At 39.7% G+C, this 21,670-nt stretch overlaps 3 protein-coding genes across 4 annotated transcripts; all 3 read right to left on the bottom strand.

Moving 5' to 3' along the window:
• Positions 1–608: 608 nt before the first annotated feature.
• LOC5515321 (heparan sulfate 2-O-sulfotransferase 1) lies at positions 609–5,021 on the bottom strand. The gene is made up of 6 exons (XM_048731205.1): positions 4,689–5,021; positions 3,934–4,016; positions 3,294–3,695; positions 2,263–2,360; positions 1,427–1,584; positions 609–980 (listed from the first exon to the last, which is right to left on the bottom strand). The coding sequence occupies exons 1-6, from the start codon at positions 4,819–4,821 to the stop codon at positions 751–753; spliced, it is 1,104 nt and encodes a 367-aa protein (XP_048587162.1). The 5' UTR covers positions 4,822–5,021; the 3' UTR covers positions 609–750.
• A 177-nt stretch (positions 5,022–5,198) lies between these two features.
• On the bottom strand, positions 5,199–14,909 carry LOC5515320 (dual specificity mitogen-activated protein kinase kinase 7). 2 transcript variants are annotated; one of them, XR_004296878.2, is made up of 13 exons: positions 14,688–14,909; positions 13,367–13,442; positions 12,849–12,915; positions 12,209–12,322; positions 11,773–11,892; positions 11,454–11,561; positions 11,110–11,161; positions 10,604–10,731; positions 9,531–9,611; positions 9,007–9,149; positions 8,103–8,148; positions 7,543–7,694; positions 5,199–6,010 (listed from the first exon to the last, which is right to left on the bottom strand). XR_004296878.2 is itself a non-coding variant. In XM_032385023.2 (12 exons), exons 1-12 carry the CDS (start codon positions 14,854–14,856, stop codon positions 7,617–7,619), a joined length of 1,182 nt encoding a protein of 393 aa, XP_032240914.1. In that variant the 5' UTR covers positions 14,857–14,909; the 3' UTR covers positions 5,199–7,616. The 2 variants fall into 2 exon arrangements, 1 of the variants encoding a protein (XP_032240914.1); XM_032385023.2 differs by having other exon boundaries at positions 5,199–7,694.
• A 3,751-nt stretch (positions 14,910–18,660) lies between these two features.
• Positions 18,661–21,624, bottom strand: LOC5515319. The gene has a single exon (XM_048731201.1). The coding sequence runs from the start codon at positions 21,586–21,588 to the stop codon at positions 19,819–19,821; it is 1,770 nt and encodes a 589-aa protein (XP_048587158.1). The 5' UTR covers positions 21,589–21,624; the 3' UTR covers positions 18,661–19,818.
• Positions 21,625–21,670: the final 46 nt, after the last annotated feature.

Raw genomic sequence — 21,670 nt, 5'->3', positions numbered from 1 at the left:
ATGTGTGTCCAAGGGGTGTGTCCAAGATGTGTGTCCAAGGGGTGTGTCCAAGATGTGTGTCCAAGGGGTGTGTCCAAGATGTGTGTCCAAGATGTGTGTTCTAGAGGTGTGTCCAAGACGTGTGTTCTAGGGGTGTGTCCAAGGGGTATGTCCAAGATGTGTGTCCAAGGGGTGTGTTCTAGTGGTGTCCAAGATGTGTGTTCTAGGGGTGTGTCCAAGACGTGTGTTCTAGTGGTGTCCAAGATGTGTGTTCTAGGGGTATGTCCAAGATGTGTGTTCTAGGGGTGTGTCCAAGGGGTATGTCCAAGATGTGTGTCCAAGGGGTGTGTTCTAGTGGTGTCCAAGATGTGTGTTCTAGGGGTGTGTCCAAGACGTGTGTTCTAGTGGTGTCCAAGATGTGTGTTCTAGGGGTATGTCCAAGATGTGTGTTCTAGGGGTGTGTCCAAAGGGTGTGTCCAAGGGGTGTGTCCAAGGGGTGTGTTCTAGGGGCGCGTTCTAGGGGTGTGTCCTAGGGGTGTGTCCAAGGGGTGTGTTCTAGGGGTGTGTTCTAGGGGTGTGTTCAAGATGTGTGTTCTAGGGGTTTATCTAATGAGTAAACTGCTCTCAGCCTTGCTTACTTCCTGTTTATCTTCTCTAGCATCCTATTTGCAGAATACCTCTAACAGGAACAACTGCTATTTACAGTCTCTAATCACATGACCATCACACACAAGATGGCACCATGTGCAAACAATGTACAGAAGAATAAAATCAAGTCGTGCTTCTTGGACGGATTTTTTCATAGAAGAACTCTACTGATGAAGTCACAGAGCCATCTTGGTTGACAATTAGAGTTTTCTTTTTCACACCATTGAACACTTTTCTTGCAAACTCGTAAAATTCATTTTCCATTTTCCATATTTTGTTTTTGTAAAAGAAGTCTAAAGTCTGTTGTTGCAGCGGCTGTTTTGATGCTGTTTTTCGCAGGTGTGACTTGTTTCCTGCAAAGGGTGAAATAAAAATGAGAACGAGAACCTGGAAACAAGGTTCCAAATAAGTTTTTTAAATTTTCTAGATTTTGGTGGGTTTGTGTATTTTCGTGGGGAAAAGAAGCCTGCACACTCAAAATATGAGAGGGAAATACAGACAAAAACAGCCAGCAAAGACCAGAAAACAGCCGGCTATTGCCATTAGCTGACTGCTATTTTGAACCCTGTGGAAATGCTGCTAAGCAAACCAGGGGGTCAATGGGTAAAATATTGTACTAAAGTATGATGTATTGCGTGAAGACAAGAGAGATGGCTCCTATCCCCACCACTCCACCACAGAAATAAGAATAAAATACGGGATGCATAGGAAAAAAAATTATTGTTGAGGGGTAAAAAAGTCCTTAGGAAAAAGAAGTATTGTATGGCTAAAATATCTCACAATTCAATTTAATTAGTACCAGTTTGGAATCTATTTGTTGCTCCTTTAAAAAATCTTGGTAGTGCTGTTTCCAAAATAGTGATAAAATCTTCCAGCTGTTCTGTCAAACCAACAAGCAAGTACTTCTCCACAAGGTGCCGCTTAGCTTGCTCTAGCGCCCATTTGTTTCCTGGCGACCTACAAGGGAAAAAGAAATTGAGTTGTTTAATAATGTACTCTAAAAGCTCTATTAACTCCCTCTAATCTTTCTTAACCTCTCTTTGCAATAGGCACCCCCACTAGAGCCAATATTATAAGCCCCCTCTCTCTATCAAGTCTCTATCATCCCCTGAGAAAAATAAAAGCATCATGTTTACAAAAGTACAAGCAATTCTAAAAAGGCTAAAATACCTTAGGATCAAAATCTGATGGTCGCACACTACCAGGATATTGCATCATTTTTATTAGTCTCAAGTAAATGTCAGTTTGGTACAATTTATTACAAAGTGCTTTAGATGAGACTGACTTTTACTAGTGTACATAGAGAGTGCACTCCACACAGTTTACAATTAATAGTGTGGGGTTGTGTGTATTTGCACTGTCACCGAAAATAGCACCACGGACCAGTGTCCCCAGCAGCTCTGTTATGCCCCCCCCCCCCCCCCCCTATTCAAGTAAATGCACCGTTTTGGAGGCAGATGGGACCTTCAGCTTAAAGCTTTATCCAGGAATATGAGAAGTTCACTGTCCCTAATATAGAGAGTCAGGTTTATACCTTATGGTTGGATCCATTTTCAGAGATTTTTTTTGAAAAAAAAAATCTTGACCTGGAATTGAAACCTGGAGGTATTGTGCTATCATTAAATTGTTACTTACTGGCATTGAGGTGCGTGCCCACAGAAGAATGGAACCTGCAACCATAGCTTCTCAGGCTGACAGTCTTTATGTCCTCTTGAGAGACACTCGTCAAATGTCTGAGAACACAGTTAACAGAAGATGTGCAAATAAAAAAAATCCACGTTTAAAAAGCCGTTTAATGTAATAATTCTTTTAATGTAATAATTTTAGGATTCAGCTATCAATAAGCCCTGCAGGTTATGACAAATGAATTCTTGAGTGCAATCTTTTTTCCTTGTACTTGATAACCTGGCAATATTCTGTTATCCCCCCACACGCGCCCTATTTTAGTTATCCCCCCCCACCTCCCCTGCCTTATTTTAGGTGATGTCTGCTGTTCATTTCCCCCCAACCCCATCCTATTTCAGGTGATGTCTGCTGTTCATCTCCCCCTGCCCCATCCTATTTTAGGTGATGTCTGCTGTTCATCTCCCCCCACCCCATCCTATTTTAGGTGATGTCTGCTGTTCATCTCCCCCCACCCCATCCTATTTTAGGTGATGTCTGCTGTTCATCTCCCCCCACCCCATCCTATTTTAGGTGATGTCTGCTGTTCATCTCCCCCCACCCCATCCTATTTTAGGTGATGTCTGCTGTTCATCTCCCCCCACCCCATCCTATTTTAGGTGATGTCTGCTGTTCATCTCCCCAAACCCCCATCCTATTTTAGGTGATGTCTGCTGTTCACCTCCCCCCACCCCATCCTATTTTAGGTGATGTCTGCTGTTCATCTCCCCCCGCCCCATCCTATTTTAGGTGGTCTGCTGTTCATCTCCCCCCACCCCATCCTATTTTAGGTGATGTCTGCTGTTCATCTCCCCAAACCCCCATCCTATTTTAGGTGTTGTCTGCTGTTCACCTCCCCCCACCCCATCCTATTTTAGGTGATGTCTGCTGTTTATCTCCCTCTGCCCCATCCTATTTTAGGTGATGTCTGCTGTTCACCTCCCCTCGCCCCTGCCCTATTTTAGCTGTCGTCTGCTGTTCATCTCCATGATGGTAGGTCTTACCTCCTTGTTACCCTGGCGTGAACGTCGCTTATGTGGCCTAAATGTATCTCCAAACCTCAGAAAATAGTAATAAGATACCAGCCGGTCCAAAGGCTTGCGTATCACATTGATATAAATCACAGGTTTAGTGACACCAAGACTCTGGAATTCTATGTACTGCACATGTCCATGGTAGAAGGCTGGTAAACGCTCGCTCCATTGGGTTATATTATGAGCAAATCTTAGTTGGTCTGTTACAGACATAACATGGGAATTCTTTGTAACATTGAGGTGGATGGTGTGATAATTATTCTGCTCGCTCAAGTCATACACCACACCCATGAAGCTTGTGCTTGCTGTCTTGGGAACCCTGTTGTATATGATGACAGTGTTGTCAAACACAGACTGGGCACCAAATGCAGTCTGAAACAGGAAAAACAGGAATGCCACCAATACAAGAAAAGTTGGGATACGATAACAAACTGGGAAAAAAATCCAAACTTAATAATTTAGAAAACTTTCAAAACTTTATTTTATGCAAAAGAGTTTCAACAGCTTCAAGACCATCACATTGTTTTTATGATCTAAATCTTGATGGTGGGCTTACAGCTTAAAAATGCCCCAGGTTCCCCCTCCCCTCCCCCCAGCAAATCTTTTGTACCTTTGTTAACATTGGTCTCTCGTTACTTTCATCTCCAACCACCAAGATGTTTCTTTTATCTTCATTTTGTAAATTTGATTCATCTGTAGAAACAACAAAGATATAAGATTGAAATGCTCAATCTGTTGAGCAGATTTTAAGTAATTAGTTTGGTATCTGATAGCATCTGAAAGCAGGTAAATGTTTACTTTTGCTCACACTGTATTGTTGAAAGGTCAAAGGAACTGAAGTTGTCAATTGTTTTTGCAAGTAGAAATGCCCCCCCCCCCCCCCCCCACACACACACACACACTTAAAAATCAACAATTGGGCACTCAAATGGCTTCCAAAAATTTTAAATACAGACAAAGCTGGCATATATCAATTTTTTTCTGTGTTATGGCTTATTACAGAATGCAATTTCACAGTCATCTGGTAACATCATTTAGGCGGTCATCGTTATTGACAATGTGACATTTGAATGGCTTCCAAAATATAAATAAGAAGCAAAATAGCAATATCTCACTTCGCTATATTAGTGTATTTTATAGGGTGCCGAAAATTAAAATGTAAAACACAAGGACAAAAACACATGAGATGATAGTTCACAATAGACCACGGACTGAGGGGTACAAATTGACAGAACACATCGCACACGTTCCTAACAGCACGCGTTCGATTTTATAAAGTCATGCGTCAAAATTAGCTATTGTTTTGAAAATAACTCTATGAGGACGGCAAGCCGTTTTGTTTTCTCCTTCCGTATCTTTACTTACCTGAGTTGGGTTTAAAATTCTTACGAAGTCCTGTCCGAGATTTGGTGAGATCCAAAATTTGTACTTCTATAATACCAAACACAATCAACACAACAATACATGGGAACTTGCTGCCCAGACTTCGCCCAAACATCTCGCTTCTGGTGTAGTATTCAAGGGATAACTCGATCTATAGTCGAGCCATCATGTCATGGTTAAGTTGTGTTTTCGCTCAGACTCGGTGTAAAGCAAACATTTGCTTGGAGACTTCAACCGCTCGGCGAGCCATAACTTTGCGGTGAACGATAAGGAACATGGTGGAATGCTAGACCACGTGACAATACTTTAGTACCACAGGGAGACCGGCACAAACTAGGGTTAAAGATGGCCACGAAAAGACAACACCTCCCTCTCTAAGATTAAAGCCCACGGATTAAAACATTCAGAATAAATGGATAATAATTCTGCAATCTTTCTTTTTATTGTCCGGCTTTAACCTTCAAGTACGTCAATATCAAATACAATACATACTCTTGATTGAATCTTTATTTTATATAATATTCTAATAGAATTACAACAGTCTCGAGGCCACTTGATAATAATCGAAATAAATTTACAAATGTTCCAGGGGCGGATCCAGGATTTTTCAGGTGGAGCAACAAGCCAATACATACAAAAGTGCAGTGGGAAGAATCTGATTATCTATGGATTTAGCTTTCATGCATCAAATTTTTTAGTTAGGTGGGTTACACCACCACTGGATCTGCCACTGGAGTTGATTTCGATAAGGCAGGCTATATTATTTGCAAAATGAAATACAAATGCGGAGCAGGGGCATAGCCAAGGGGGTGCCCCCCCCCCCCCCCCCCCCCGCTTTCTGGGCCAGTAAGCTATTACATCTTAGTCGTTACAATCTCTATTACATCTTAGTCGTTATGACTCAGTTGGAAGCAGAAGTTCTTGAGAAATCGCTTTGGGCCCTGGCCCAATGAAATAAACCTGGCTACGCCCCTGAGAGGAATAGGATATTGAAAAGGTTGTCCACCTAAAAAATTGTTATGCCATAATCTTATACTCACTTTCTATGCAAAATTGTTGCATACCTAAATCTCTGTGCTTTACACTGTAACACTCTGTGACTTGATTTTTTATACATGCATCAGGTGGACAGCCTTTTCAATAAGCTGTATGTTCTCTTTTACATTGACAGCCTAATGGATAGGAAGAATTATCAACGATTATTGTTGTCACTGCGAAGCTCGGAGCCTCTGGTACCCAGGGTAATAGGAAGTCTTCAAGATTACAAAATGTCTTTAAATGTATAGAATATTCAGAACATTCTGCTAAGGGACCAGTCATTATTTATCTATAGGGGGGGCTGGGAGAAAAAAAGGGGGGGTCAAGGCCATTTTAAATTAGCAAAGAGGGGGGGTCATTGTATTTTAGGTACAATAAACAGGGGGGGCCATCTTGTTAATCAGCATGATTTTTCAAAGAGTTGTTATATTGAAAACCAGTTAGATGAGATGTTATGTAGGATAAAGAATTGACAATTTATGAAAATACCATTTGAATATCATGACATTTATCAATAATTTTCTGTAAAACAACAACATTTTCAACAAAAAGAGTGAACATCATCTTATTAAAGTGCGGCAATGGTCTGCCCTATTATTGCAAGTGCATCGAGCGCAAAAAAGCCCTGATTGAATAGAAGGTCTAACTTCATGATGTCACAACTCTTCAACAGTCCTAAGGCCTCAGTGTTAATCTCATCCTCGCACACAGCATGTTGACTTTGTAAGGCTACATTATATCCATCAGGGAAGCAGAGAGTATAGGTAAACTCATCTGTAAGCTTGACAATCAGTTTATGCATTGCAGTGTCTTCTCTTTTCCTTTTTCTTTTTTTGGCTTTGCAAGCATTTTCTTTTCTTCTTCTCTTTGCAAGACTTGACTTTTTCTTTAAGCTTACGGAAGATAATGACTTATAGGTTACTCCAATACTGATAAGCTTAGACTTGGCATTTGTTATTGTATCAATAACAATCACTCACAGACAGCAAGGGAAATGATCGTGGTCCAGATGACTGGCAGCCAAGAGCTAACATTAAGAAGTTATTTGAGCAAAAGAAATTGTCCCTCGAAGACAATGAAGAAATCAAGAAATTTTCCCAGGCATTTATTGTTGACGAAAAATATGTCAGATCCTATTTAGAACATCTATCGTCATTGGAAACCATCTCCAAAATCCGGGAAAAGCAACGCAAAGATGCAAGGCAAGAACGAAAAAAGAAGGAGGTTTCTGATTACAACTGGCAGGAACTTATTGAGAATGGCAAGCTGCCATCACTTGTCGTTTCAGAACTTGATAAGTATTTGATCCATTATAACCTTCAAAGACAGGGAAGAAAAAGGACAAAATCAGGCGCATTACCGTTCACTACTACAATCAGGATAGAAGAGCTGTGCCTGATGATCAACCTGTAGCAGATTTTGATCAACAATTTGGTTCTGAAGATAGTGAAATTGAAAGTGACAGTGATGAAGACCTCGTTTTGTGTGACAGCAGCAGTGACAGTGACAGTGATAGAAGTGATTGCGATGGCGATGAGGAAGGTGGCTCTGCAGAGGTACTTACATCTAGAAGTGGCCGAAAAACTACACAAAATTCAAGATTTGCTGATTTCGTTCTTTATTAGGTAGGTCTCAGGTGCCCCATTTTTTTTGGGGGGGGGGCGTCATCTTTTAAAATTATAATACGGAGGGGGGGCTATCTGCAATTTTCTTCAATTAAGGGGGGGCTTTGACAAAAGTTTCACCTTTGACTGGAAAATTACCCAGCCCCCCCCCATAGATAAATAATGACTGGTCCCTAATGTAAAAAAAAAAAAATAAAGTGCATTAAGGGAAGGTTGAGTTGATGCCTTACAAGAGAGCTTCAAAGTACTAGCTAGCAAGAGATTCTTTAAGCCATCCTGCCACATCCACCTCTTTAGAGTCATAAGAGGTAATAAATGGATGAACCTGGAAAGAAAGGACTAAAATTTAGTTGAGCTCACAAACAGAATTATTTATAATGACGTGATGTAAAAACGTTACACATGTGACTTGCGAAGGAAAAGCCAAAAAAGGCCTTTTTCACAGAGATGTAACATATGTTAAACCTTGTTTTTATTTTCCCTTTCTCTATTACGTAGTCTTTGAGCTTCCCTGGGTTCCAGAGGGTCTTACATCGCCAAAACCCAAAAGCACCACAACAAAATGGTGACAGGAGTGTGGAAGCAGCAGAAGGAATGTTATGCTTGTCGCCACTCGGCCTATAATGGGAGTAGGCTCTGGCTTCCAGGGTGTCTTTATGTACATAGTCCAATACAAGTCCCAAATTCCTAAAAAAGGATCCCCCATAAACCAACAAATACAGTTAATACTTACCAATAATTTGTTGTATTTGGGGCGATAATGGAAGTCTTTTGTCAAACTAGAATAAGACAAAAAAGTGCTTTACAGAATTTTCATACCAGAGAAGAAATTATCAATACAGGAAAAATGTGATAAAAATTTTAAACCAAAAACAAAACTGAATCAATTTTATGCCCCCCCCTCACCCCATAAAAATCCCAGATTTTTTTTTCTCTTGTTAAGAAATTCGAGCATCAACAACATACAGTAGTTAAAGTGATGACACAGAAACAGGCCATGCTGAACAACTTTGACCAATCAGATTCAGCTTGAACACCGTAAACATAAAAAGTTCAGGCCAATCAGGTTAGGGTGTTCCCACGCTCAATAGACAGATAAAAATAGAAAAGAAAACATTCCGAGAGGAACTAATTTCAATATACACGCTGTGCTATTAATTATCTGGTATAACTGAAGGTATATTTCTGTGCAATGTTAATGAAAAATAGACAATTCTCTAAAGCAATCTTGCCCAAAAGACCTATCCGATAGGGCCCGCACGGCCCGTGTTTCCCATAGTCGACTACACGTACATACGAGGTCAAATAAACAATGTCCTGCGTTTTTCATTGGCTGAACTTTTTTTTCAAAATGTTTATGGTGTTCAAGCCGAATCTGATTGGCCAAAAATGTTTAGCATGGCCCCCTTTCTGTGTATTTACTGTATTATGCCATAATTTTTTTCTGCTTCAATTTTATATGGTTAGCAAAATGGTAAACCCCCAAAATACCAACATAGTTTGTATGTTACTCCCCCCCCATCCTCCTTAAAAAGAAACCAAAATCTCAAACAAAGGTTTCATCCACCCTTTGACACTGCACATCAAGGACGTATCTGAGGACCCCACTTGGGAAATGAGAAAACAGGGCATCTTACCACTCATCAACAAAGGAGGAGAAATCATGGGAGAACCCCTTGCTGCCTGGCAGGGATGGAGGGTCCTCGCCCATCACTCTAGTGAGAACTTCAAACTCTGTTGTGCAGTTCCTGTAAGGGAACTCTCCTGTAGCAAGCTCAACCTGAGGAAAGAACAACAAGCCATTTTGTCGCTCAAGAAAAGTGTGAGGTACAGTATGTGGTATGCAATTGCAACTTATTAGGGGAAGCCATGGTGCTATTTTTTAATCAACTTGGTAAGTGAAGTATGCAAAGTTTGAAAGTTTGAATGGTATTTACACAAAAAAATAAATAATCTATTAATAAGATATTAGCAGACACACTAAAGTATAAAGTTTAAACCTTATAATGACCTTTATTACACAAGAACCACACAAATACAATAAACACACTTAACGCAAAAAAACAGCAAATATCATGATTTTTTTTTTATGCAGGGAAAGCATTATTTTTAAGCACCCAATATGTAAAACCCTTGATGTACAAATCCTGACTTGACCTACCAGAGATATGCCTAGGCTCCAGACATCCGCACGGACGTCATAATTAGGATTCATTGGATCAGGGGGGTCAATCCGTTCAGGCTAGAATAAAAAGCAAAATCAAACCAAGGAACACACAATTCATCAAACTTACAAATCATTAGAAGTTACTGTAAACTTAGCTTGAATTTTACTTTACTTGTTTCAGCATAGGTGAGAGGCCCCATATACTGACATACTAAAATATACTAACACTCAACTACTTGTGATTCCAGTCACAATTCCACAGGGTGCAGAATCACATTTACAGGGCTTCTGGAATTACGCGGAAAACAACTCAAAATTACGTGGGATTCTTTGCTAAATTACGCGGAAAATCAATCATCACGTGCTAAATTACGCAGGATTTTTCAATACACTTTTTCTTTAAAAATCAAAATTTTGCAGGATTCTTTACTGAATTACGCGCTAAATTACACGGAATATCAACTGTTATGCCCAAACTACATTTTGTACCGAAGGAAAGCACGAAATAACTTGAAAAGGTTATTTTTTGTGTGAAAATATCTTAGGCGAGTTTTCATTGGCTCCTAGCCACCAGCCAATTAAAAAAGGTATTTTATTATTAGTTCTAGGCCTTCGCGGTTTAGCAAAGAATGCCTAGTCATTTTATTTGTTTTCAAAATTCAGTTAGAAATATCACACTCTTACGAAGAATATCTCTCTTTTTTACGAGAAATAGAGGTAAGAAAGCTAAAAAACACATCAGCTGTGCAATTTAATGCTTTGTCTTTCAAAATTTAGCCAAATTACGCAGGATTACACAGAGATTTGTGGATTACGCGGAAAAAGCCAAATTACGCGCTTCCGCACAAGCGCGTAATTCCAGAAGCCCTGTATTTAGGAGGAGGGGGAGGGTTTATGGGAGTTAAACCCACCACCCTTTTGAGCTAGCTAAGGTATATTTTTGTGTGAAAAAAGTACACAGAGTTTTCCTCTTGGATGCGTGCCAACACACAACCCTAATGCCTCTAATTGGTGCTCAGGGCATGAAGGAGATTGAGTTTCTGGGTTGGATAATGAGATGATCTTACAGCCATGTAAGCTGCACATCCTGCGCTCTTAGTCTTTGCCTTGGAGTCCACCAGCCGTCCACTGATGCTGAAATCACACAGCTTCACACATCCTGCTGAGTCTAGCAGCATGTTGGATGGCTTTACATCTGTGAATAAGATTGGCAGAATCATCATCATCATCATTACTATCATCAACAACATAAGTATTGTTAGCGTCATCAATCACTATCTCAATCGCCACCAACATTATCATCACCATAATCATTGTGATCACTATCATTATTTTGACTATCACTACCACCATCACTGCGCCATCATCACCATCACCATCAATATCACCATCATCTCCACCAACTTTAAAACCATCATCATCACCACCATTATCATTACGACAATATCTCCCCAACCATCACAACTGCCATCACCACCGCCATCTTTGCTATCATCATCATCATCATCACCACCACCATCAACATCTCCACCATCATCATCATAATTATCAATAACAGTTATCCACACCATACCTCTGTGCATTACTCCATGTTCTTCTTTAAGATAATGCAATGCTTTGACAATCTGAAAAAAAGAAGTAATCAAAATATGGCTATAGTACATGGCTTCGTAACGATGAGGCAAACAGACAGTGCAACATTTCCACACCAAAGTCATTAGAACATGGATACAGTACAACAGGATGTAACTGTGCAAAGTTAAAACTATGACTACAAGGTTTTACATATCTACAACTTTTTTTATTTGGGGGGGGGTCTAGTTTGTCAGGGGGAGGCAGGCACCAATTCCTTTTATGTGTTTATCCCTAAAATGTTAAATTCCAGGGAAGAGGGGAAGTTTGATTGTTTGTACTCACTGCAACTGCCATTTTGCCCAGGATGTGCTCAGGAATGGGGTTTTGTAACCTCTTGAGTAGCTTGTCTAAGCAAGTAGCCATCAGCTCCATACAAATGAACACATCAGACTAAAAACACAAAAGTCAAGTTGTCATTAGTTGAATGATCACATCAGACTAAAAACACAAAAGTCAAGAAGCCATAAACTCAATTCAAATAAACATACCAACATTATATACATGATATACTGGCACATGTTGGTAAAGGCTTATTGATAAGTAAGCCAAGGTATAACTAAAGAGGGCATTACCATAGTTACCAACACAGTCATGGATTTACCTTTGATATCAACGCCCCCATACAGGTGACGATATAAGGGCAGTCATGGCTTTTCATCACAACCTCCAGATCCATTAGAATTCTCTTCTGTTCCTCCTTGTTATGACTACGGGCCATTCTCTGCATAGCAAGAAATTCGCTTGAATTACTTTACTCTTAAAGAATGCTAATCACCAACTCCTTTGTTATTGCTTATCATTGTAAATACAGTTGTTTATTTGCAAGGAAACTTCAAAATAACAATCTAGGAAAAAATTCTGATAATATTTGATTGAAAATATTTTGGTTACTTGCTTGAATAAGCCGATGGAAATGGATGCTTTTTATGACTCGCGGGAGCATAAAATTTGCCTTATTTAAAGCAGCATTTGCACCAGTTTACTTCTGGCAGGCCATGAAACTGAAAAAGTTTGTAGATATACTTCTGTTATCTCACCTTTACAGCTAAAACCTGCCCTGATTTCTTGTGCTTCATTTTACAGACCTGGCCACACGTCCCATACCCAATCTCACCCGACATCTCAAGGTCATCAAGGCTGAAGTCATACTTCTGCAACAATAAAATGTGAAAGACCTAGCTTAAAATGCACTCATGCAAAGTAATACAAATTTGATCCATAAATTCATCATGCCACTTTGTCTATTTTGCATTTATGGATTTCTTGGGCTGTGTGTTTGTCTCAAGGCCTGTACAGGATCATCATCATTATCATCATAACAGTCATCATCAGGATCATCATCATCATCATTAACTATCACCATCATTACTATCGCCATCATTGTTATAATCATCATTACTATCATCATCATTATCATTATCATAATGATCATCATTATGATCACCATCATGATCAAAATCATCATTACTATCATCATTATCATCATCAACATAAGTCGTGATGACCTAAAATCATCATCAAAATCAATCAAATCACTCACACTATCAACAGAACCAAAGTCATCATTAACATAGACATCACCAATACTTTATGCAACCAAAAATATAAACAAATACAAACAAAATAAAAAAATGCACATAGAGGAAGATAAATAAACCTGATAATGACAATCGATACCTTGTCTCCAAGTTTAAGAATTCCAGTTTGTTGCTTGATTTCCTTTAATTTCTTTTCAATGTGAGCGCTAAAAATGGAAAATAGCAGATATATTATAAGATCATCAACTACACAAAGTTTTCAATGACTGATGAACCCTGTGCAAATGAGATGCCCATCTCAGTAGTAACCTTAATCTACTGTACTTTAATCGCTGTGAAATCAAACCCTGCAATAAAACTTACCTAATTTTATTCTTTAATTATAAAAAGATGCAGATCTAAGTAATCATACTGAATAGCCTTCCTACCCCTAAACATACTATATGTATTCAACTTATTTCCTTCTATTCGATTTGAGACAGTTTTAACCATAATATTGTGTTTATTTGGAAGATCAAAGGTCATTTTAATAAACCTGGCTATTTCGATTACATGGTTTTGAGTGCTTTGATGGTACAGTCAACAGTAAAATCACTCTTCCACCATGAAAGAGCACCTTTAAGTTGCACATAGTGAATAATAATAAAAACTACCAACCTGTCATCATCCTTATGCTTCTGATGATGAAGCGACTTTTTGAGTGGGCTAAGTGGACCCTGGAAGGAGAGCTTCCCTGCACAATGACAACAAACAGGGTTTAGGGCTAGGGTTTTAGATTTCGCATGTACCTTACCAGTGTTTAAAGCTAAAAAAAATAATGGAAAAAATACCTGCCAACTAGATACTGTAGAAGCTATTATAATAGAACCTTATTAAATGACTTGTTGGCATTCCCAGTAGGAACACCAGTTTATAATAACAAAGAAAAGATACTTTTCATAACTTTTGTGTGCATTGAATAATGTAGTTAAATACTTTAGGCTTTTATGCTGTGTTCAGCATTGACTGTTATTGTTGGGTGTATAGGAAATAGTAATACTAATAAGAACCCAAACAGCCCGATTTGTCAAAAGGTACCCTTATTTATAAGAATCCTTTCACTCTTATTTTTATACACGGTATTATAATCAGGCAAACTGTTGTTATGTAGAAAATTATTTGAATACATATAATGAAGAGTATACTGTAGTTTAAATACCATTGCAATTACCACCAAGAAGGCAGAATAGTGGACTTGCAGCAGGAGATCATTAACCTTTTGGGTGGCAAATTCAAGCCAAAATAAATACAGAAATAACTTTGCCCGTCATTTCAGAGAATGAAAAACAAAATTAAATGAAAATAAACCCTTTATGAAAAAAAATTCTGACTTTATTCCTAAGCACTAAATAAGTTGCTTTTGGTTATTGTAATTTTGCTGCTAAAAGCCTGAGCGCACGCTAGTTTGCCACCCCAAAAGTGATGTGATCTCCTAGCACAAGCATCTTATTCAAACTATCAACCTACTGTATGAATTATGACGGTCCTAGAATACAGTAATCATAGTAATCCTAAAAATCTAAGAAAATGCTTGTCATCATAATCATATAATTAGCCCATTTATCATTTTTACATGTAGAACAAAGAATTTGAAAATGATTTTGTATTATTTATTGAGCTATTGAACATACAGTAACACAGTTCTAGGGTAGAAATGAGTGTTTGTTTTAAGACAAAAGCGTTGAAAGTAAAACAAAATTTTGCTCCGAAACATTTTTGCGTCTTCCAAAATGATCCCAGGCTAATAAGCTTAAACACATCGTTTTCTCACGCATCAAGGCCAGGGTAACGTAAAAACCTAATTTGACATACCTAGTGGTACCAAAATCTAAATAACAACACAGAGTGACAGCTTCGAAGATAGAACATTGCAACCCGTAGGATTTCTGGTACAAGAATGTGTCCTCGTTTGGTGGTTTATAGAAATTGAACAACGTACCTGGTCGCTGTTTTCGGTGGCCGGCGGATATTTTTAGATCCAGCAATGGCCTTGTCGGCACAGATAAGTCCTCGTTATCTACATCTAGGAGTTTAGGTCCCTTCGAGTTGTTTTCTTCTTTTAGTCTTTGCCCTAAACTCTGTATTTTATTGTGAAGATCTCTCGCCATCCCCCATATTTACACTGAAAACGCCAAACCATGGCGCATGCGCATTGAGGAGACGTGCCTTTTTCCCAGCATGCCTTGCAAATTTGTACTAACTTTATCGTAGGCATCATATCATACGTAAAAAGCATATTTGAAGATTCCTTAATAAGAAATGACCCACCCTGCGCACCCCCCGCCTCCGTGTACGCGCCTGAGCTTCTCTAATGATTTTCTATGGATAATTTTTTTCATACCCTGTGGCTATGATAAGCTCGTTATACACTAAGACATTGTAACCGATTATGCAACAGATAAAGCTGTTTGAAATGGTCATTTCTCGGGATGCCTAAAAAAATTCACCCCTAAAAAACTTCTCTGAATTGTTTTCTTGTAGAGATTTTGCTCAAGCAACCCTTAAACACACCAGATCCATGATAAACCCCTAATAAAATACGACGGCCAACCTTACCTTTCGCGAAATGGAATGTAGCTCTATAAGTGCAACAAATCTCTTTAAGATCGCGCACAATTCAGCAAAATCCAGTTAAACGTCTCTGCGCACAAAAGATGGCCAAAGATGCGTACAAAAAATGGCCAAAGATGTGACAAAAGATGGCCAAAGATGCGCACAAAAGATGGCCAAAGATGCGCACAAAAAATGGCCAAATATATGCACAAAAGATGACCAAAGATGCGACAAAAGATGGCCAAAGATGTGCACAAAAGATGGCCAAAGATGCGACAAAAGATAGCCAAAGATGCGACAAAAGATGGCCAAACATGCGCACAAAAGATGACCAAAGATGCGCACAAAAGATGACCAAAGATGCGCACAAAAGATGGCCAAAGATGCGACAAAAGATGGCCAATGATGCGACAAAATATGGCCAAAGATGCGACAAAAGATGGCCAAAGATGCGACAAAATATGGCCAAAGATGCGACAAAAGATGGCCAAACATGCGCACAAAATATGGCCAAAGATGCGCACAAAAGATGACCAAAGATGAGCACAAAAGATGACCAAAGATGCGCACAAAAGATGGCCAAAGATGCGACAAAAAATGACCAAAGATGCGCACAAAAGATGGCCAAAGATGCGCACACAAGATGGCCAAAGATGCGCACAAAAGATGGCCAAAGATGCGCACAAAAGATGGCCAAAGATGCGCACAAAAGATGGCCAAAAATGTGCACAAAAGATGACCAAAGATGCGACAAAAATAGCCAAAGATGCGTACAAAAGATGGCCTAAGATGCGCACAAAAGATGGCCAAAGATGTGTATATATAGTCGTAACGACTATAATGCTCCAAAAATAAGAACGGCTCAGCCTCAACTGAAAATTAGATGTTTTTATACAACAAGAGTGTAAAGCACCCTGCTTCAAATGCCCCCACCCCGCTATTACATAAACAAAGACTTCTGGTGGCGGGATTTGGGTCCGGGTCGGTGCGGTTGCGGGTTTGAAAAAGCTACGGGTTTGGATTTTTTTTTTGCGGAGGGAGGGGGGGGGGGGGGATGTTTTAGTATTAATATTTTTGGTCTCGCGAAAATCAAATATCCTAAGAAAGAAACCTTGGAGACCCGGGAAGTTAGTTCACAACGAAGTTTAGTAGATCTCAAACGCTGAAACTCGTCTTGAGCTTCGCAGACTCCGCAAAAGCTAAAAACAAACTAAATAAGGACGTTATTGACGATAGAAATTTCTAAACGTTCTTTTTTTGTAAATCCGTTATATTTTAGAAAGTAGGTATAAAAGACGAAGAGACATTGTTCAAGTTATTTAGATAGGTTAGATTTAATCATAATTACGAAACTTTGTTCTTGTGTGAGCCGCAGTACTAGGTGTTTAATAGAATTAACTATGTGGAAAGGTATCGTATTCCGTAAAAGAAAAAAACGTCCGAAGAGTTGTCCGTATAATCATAGAGGTCGAAGACGTGCATAGACTTTTCCATAGATAACTCCTCGGCATAGATATAAAAGCTGAGCTACTCTTGACATTTCATCCGAAAAACATGCAAACATTTGAATGGTGGATTAAATCGAGAGACTGCACTAAATATTCGACTATGCAATAGTACAATGCTATTCAAGTTCAATGGAATTGCGTATTGGTGACAGGTCGTAATCCTGACTGGCTGTAAGGGGATCTGTCATCAAATCACCGAAAATTGCCCGCTTCCCGGCTCTCCAGTGTTTTCTTCTTCGGATATTTGATTTTCGCGAGCCAAACCCGTAGCTTTTTTAAACCCGCACCCGCACCCGCACCCGCACCTCAAAACCCGCGACCATTAGGAAAACTCATAAACAGAGCGCCAATGCGTGTATTTTTTCCTAATGCAATACTCCCACGTCCACGTGAACCATATTCCTTGTGACTAAGCATCCGTGTAAGCCCACCACATGGCGTGGATTTTATTCATAGCACACTTTGCCTATCGTTACTAATATTGCACATCAAACAATTGTTTCCCATCTATGATCCAAATAATTTAAGAGCTGAAAAAGGCTTTGTTTTTTTGTGTGTTTTAGAAAAAAAATTTTTTTAGTCAGTGAAAGAAAGTGCAATAGTGAAAATGTAAACAGTCAAGCCAGCACAAAAGAGACTGTATTATTGCTAGTTTTGAACAATGAAAACCACCCTGCTCTGCATGCCTTAAATTTCTAACCAGTTATGTCCTTTAGTGCCCGCCAACCGTGAAATAACTTCAGCTGGCTGAGAGTCTCGAAATAACTTATATCTCCCAAGCGGTTAGAATATGCCAAAAAAAAAAAAAAAAAAAGAAAAAAAAATTAAATTAAATAAAATTAATAAAAATAATGTTCTTGATGGCGGTCTTTGGAAATGAAGAGCTTATCGGCAAAGATCGAACCTCACATTATAGATCCATGAAAATGAGAAAAAACACCATACTTCCAAACTTTACGCTAATCTGGAGATTTTGGCCCTAACAACGCAGTGAGCTATCTAGCCAACTGTGCAACACACAGGTACCAAGGGCTTGTTTTATCACTTATGTGGTTACGCTTCCATGCACAGCTCGCTTGGATTAAGAATGAAAATTATGGGTTCTTTTAAACGCTAGCTGGTAATTAGTGTTGCTATAATATGTAAATTCAATTTAATCGTAATCTTCCCACCAACTAGCTTTTCGCTAAAGGGGGGGGGGGGGGGGTTGGGTCAGTGACAACATACGTTACATACGGCTTTCTGGCAACCCAAGGGGGGGGGGGGTAAACCCCCTGACCCCTCCCCTAGATCCGCTGAGAGGTGTAAGTGTGCGGATAACGTCGGCGAACTTGTGCGCCTTCATCGCCGCGTGGAGGAGGAAGGGGCTAGAAATCGTAATAGGGGCGCCTTTTTTTACTCGTGATTCCGGAATGAGAGTGATTAGAATAGAAAAAGCGCGCGTTTGTTTATCCCGCGTTTACATTCCGGAATGGAATGAAGGCCATTCCACCCATTCTGCTACCTCTAGCAGAACGATTCGAATGCCATTCTGAACATTCTCTAGGTCGACTGTCAGGATGAGACTTTTTTTATTTCCAACTCCCCCCGAAATCATGTTGTGGCAACCTTTATTATACAAGCCCATATTTGTTATTCTAAGTATTTTGTTTGATTTCTATATTCATTTCCAATTTTCTGAAACTTTGTAAGTAGGTCGCCTGGTGATTTCAGACCTTGCTTAAGAGACTTACATGTGTTATACTATCGGCAAATAAATAATCTCACTAAATAGATAAATAAATAAATGAATGAATAAACGCATAAAAACAATAGTGGTAATTTAAGAGCACCTCGGGTTTGACTACAAGGTTCATTGTTATCATCATAGATTTATTTCCATAATATTTACCCTCCCATTTCTTTCTATCATATACAATATATTTTCTGTATGATCCAAAGTCACCCACAACCTTGCAACACCTTTGTTATTCATCAAGCAATCTAGAGATACAACTCATACAAATGGATAACTGACAAGCTGCCATGCCCCTTACATACCCATTTCTCTTTTAAACTATTTACAATATTTCACAGCATCGAATCATAAAAATAGAAATTAGCCCAAGATTATCAATGATCAGATCTCTTTTTCATTTCAATTTTAACATTTCGAACAGAAATTATACTATTGACTCAATTCTAGTTTATTGAGGAAACTAGCTCAAAACTAGATGCTTAGAATAAAACAAGGATTCATGTTGTGTGAAACATTTAGCATGCAGCGAGTTCTAGTTAATCTTGTTGTTGATGTTTGAGGGTCTCTACACAATTTGGGGAAGGCAATATGTGTTTGGGAGGTGGTTAAACTAGGAAACATGTCACACAAAGCATGCATCCTAGTTTGGCCAAATCATAAATATTTTGTATCACTGTGAGTCTACACCTAAGAGGCATAACATTTTTCTCAGTTAACAAGTCTGTATCTTCTGGATGAGAATACTATGGGGCAGAAACCCTACTAACTATATATCTCAGACAGTTTGAACTCCCCGATAACTTACACTGACCTCCAGTTTCCCAAAGAGACTATTTTTACACTTTTTCCACTCCGATAACATGAATTCCCTATTAACACAACTTTTTCATTTCCTGCTAGAGTTAACAGAGATCCACTGTATGCCTCCTGTAGCAATAAAAAAAAGTGCATTGAAATACAACAGGGGAATCAACATACTGCACTTAAGTAAGAGCTCTCAGGTTCAAGGAAGGTACAAGTGTTGTACCTTGTGCATATTGTGAATCCTATTGTTGTTAGAACTGTACCGAATCAGAATCATTAAATGCCTCTATCTTCTAACAAATGCTACTCAGGGTCATTCAAATGCCTCTATCTTGTACCAAATGCTACTCAGGGTCATTCAAATGCCTCTATCTTGTACCAAATGCTACTCAGGGTCATTCAAATGCCTCTATCTTCTACCAAATGCTACTCAGGGTCATTCAAATGCCTCTATCTTCTACCAAATGCTACTCAGGGTCATTCAAAGAGAGAAACTTGATCCAGTGGTCTGCCTTGGAGCACACAACAATTGTCCCATCCCTTAGCACAGTGATGTCACTTGGGCGGCCCTCCATGACATATCTCCCAACAAACTGACCAGCTGTACTGTACATCTGAATGCTCTTGGAGTTTACATCACAGACAAGAATGTTATCCCCACTCTGATCAATAACGATCCCAGTAGGAGATGTGAGCTCACCAAACTCTGACCTCCCTCTGCCATTACCCCTCCGCATTGATGAGCTCCACCCGCCAAACTGCCGCACAAATGCACCCTGTCCGTTATACACCATAATACAGCCCCTTGCAGTGTCCGACACAAAGTACTCCCCCCTGTGATACAAGGCCTTGAAGGGTGAGGACGTCAGACTACTTCCATAGCAAGTAAACTTTAAGATTGCACTTTGCATGTTCATTGAGTTGCTACCATAAACACATACAGAGGACTTGTAGAACATTGACGAAGGTTCACTAGTGACAACAAATCTCCCATTTGTATCACATGTGATAGAGCGGTGCCTCACCCCATGGTCTGTAGTCCTGACACTTCCTGTGTTCTTGCCATTCTGCGGGTCTATGAACACAAGATCCTTAGCCCCAAACACAGTGATCAGTTCGCCATCACCACTGAACGCAACACCAGAATATGGTGCAGCCCCACACACTCTTCTCTTCAATCTCCCTTGAGTGTTGAGCACAAGAATTCTGTTATTTTCAGGCTCTGCAACAGCTATCTCGTTTCTAGACCAGTGGGAAGTTATTGCCAAAGGTGAGAGGACCTCAAGGCCTAAACTTCCAGCTGTAAGAGTCTGTGTTATAGTAGCAAATTGAAACACAGGCAAAGACAAATCAAAGGATTCTGGTGCAGCTAGCCTACAATCTATAGAATTCCTGAAATTCCCGACAACGCTATATCTGCCATTGGTCGGCGGGTTCTCCTCATCGCTTTCAGTGCCTGTCTTTATGCGACCAAATCCGCTAAAAATTTCAAAACAATCAGTCTCTTCAAATCGAGCAAGCAAGATACTAGAGTGTGGTTCTACTGTGTAGATCCCCTTTGCGTTATTTTGCAGTGTTTTCCCATTTGCTATGACTTTATCTCGCATTTCTACCAGCGCAACGGAACTGTTTTCCTTCAAAATAGACTCGGCTGTTGACACATATCTTTCGAGATCTAGGCGAACTCTTTTACACTCTTGTTTTCTGTTCTCGTAACCCAACAGCTCTATGTCTTTCTCCAGCAACCCATTAACTTTTCGAATTAATTCCTGCTCCTGTTTTCGGATGATTTCTACAAGGCGATCTGCAGCCCGGGTAATGTCAGTTTTTATCACCGCGGCTCGTTCCAATCGTTCTTGCTTTTGAATCTCAAGTTTTCGTTCGTCCCGACTAACCGATTCAATCTCTTCCTTAACAGCCCCAATACACCGCCTTATTTCTAACCGCTCTATTCTCCCAGGCGTCGCCTCTAAGAGTTTCACAATCAAGCAATTAGTGGGCAATCCATTGATCCCATCTTCTGGGAGAGTCGATTCTTTCCTACACACAGGGCAGCGAATTTCTTTAGATTCTGAGTCCGTTGCCATCCCTTCTAGGCACTTTCTGCATACATTGTGGGCGCAGTTCGGTAGACTCTTGGGTTCTAAGAAATCTTCGAGGCATACAGGGCACGAGCACTCATCGTTTATCACTCCACTAAGTGTTTTCTCAGCCTTTTCTCTCTTTTTGGTCGCCATATTGAATGCCGAATGCCAGTTTCTACCGTCCCTCCCCTACTTAGTTATAACCATGACTTCATACTCCATACCAGGCTCTCTC

Source organism: Nematostella vectensis, chromosome 8, assembly GCF_932526225.1.
Source record: "Nematostella vectensis chromosome 8, jaNemVect1.1, whole genome shotgun sequence".
In the NCBI taxonomy this organism is placed as follows: Eukaryota; Metazoa; Cnidaria; class Anthozoa; order Actiniaria; family Edwardsiidae; genus Nematostella; species Nematostella vectensis.
Note: the sequence above shows the minus strand (reverse complement) of the source record. Positions and strands in the feature narration are given on the sequence as shown.

Excerpts from the sequence above, each read along its gene's own strand:
- LOC5515321 (XM_048731205.1), bottom strand. The coding sequence starts at position 4,821 with ATGTTTGGGCGAAGTCTGGGCAGCAAGTTCCCATGTATTGTTGTGTTG. Across the intron at positions 1,585-2,262 it reads GGGCACGCACCTCAATGCCA|GTCGCCAGGAAACAAATGGG; the intron begins GTAAGTAACAAT and ends TTTCCCTTGTAG. Across the intron at positions 981-1,426 it reads AACAAATAGATTCCAAACTG|GAAACAAGTCACACCTGCGA; the intron begins GTACTAATTAAA and ends CACCCTTTGCAG.
- LOC5515320 (XM_032385023.2), bottom strand. The coding sequence starts at position 14,856 with ATGGCGAGAGATCTTCACAATAAAATACAGAGTTTAGGGCAAAGACTA. Across the intron at positions 13,443-14,687 it reads CCACCGAAAACAGCGACCAG|GGAAGCTCTCCTTCCAGGGT; the intron begins GTACGTTGTTCA and ends GTCATTGTGCAG. Across the intron at positions 8,149-9,006 it reads TCCTCCTTTGTTGATGAGTG|TTTGACAAAAGACTTCCATT; the intron begins GTAAGATGCCCT and ends GTCTTATTCTAG.
- LOC5515319 (XM_048731201.1), bottom strand. The coding sequence starts at position 21,588 with ATGGCGACCAAAAAGAGAGAAAAGGCTGAGAAAACACTTAGTGGAGTG.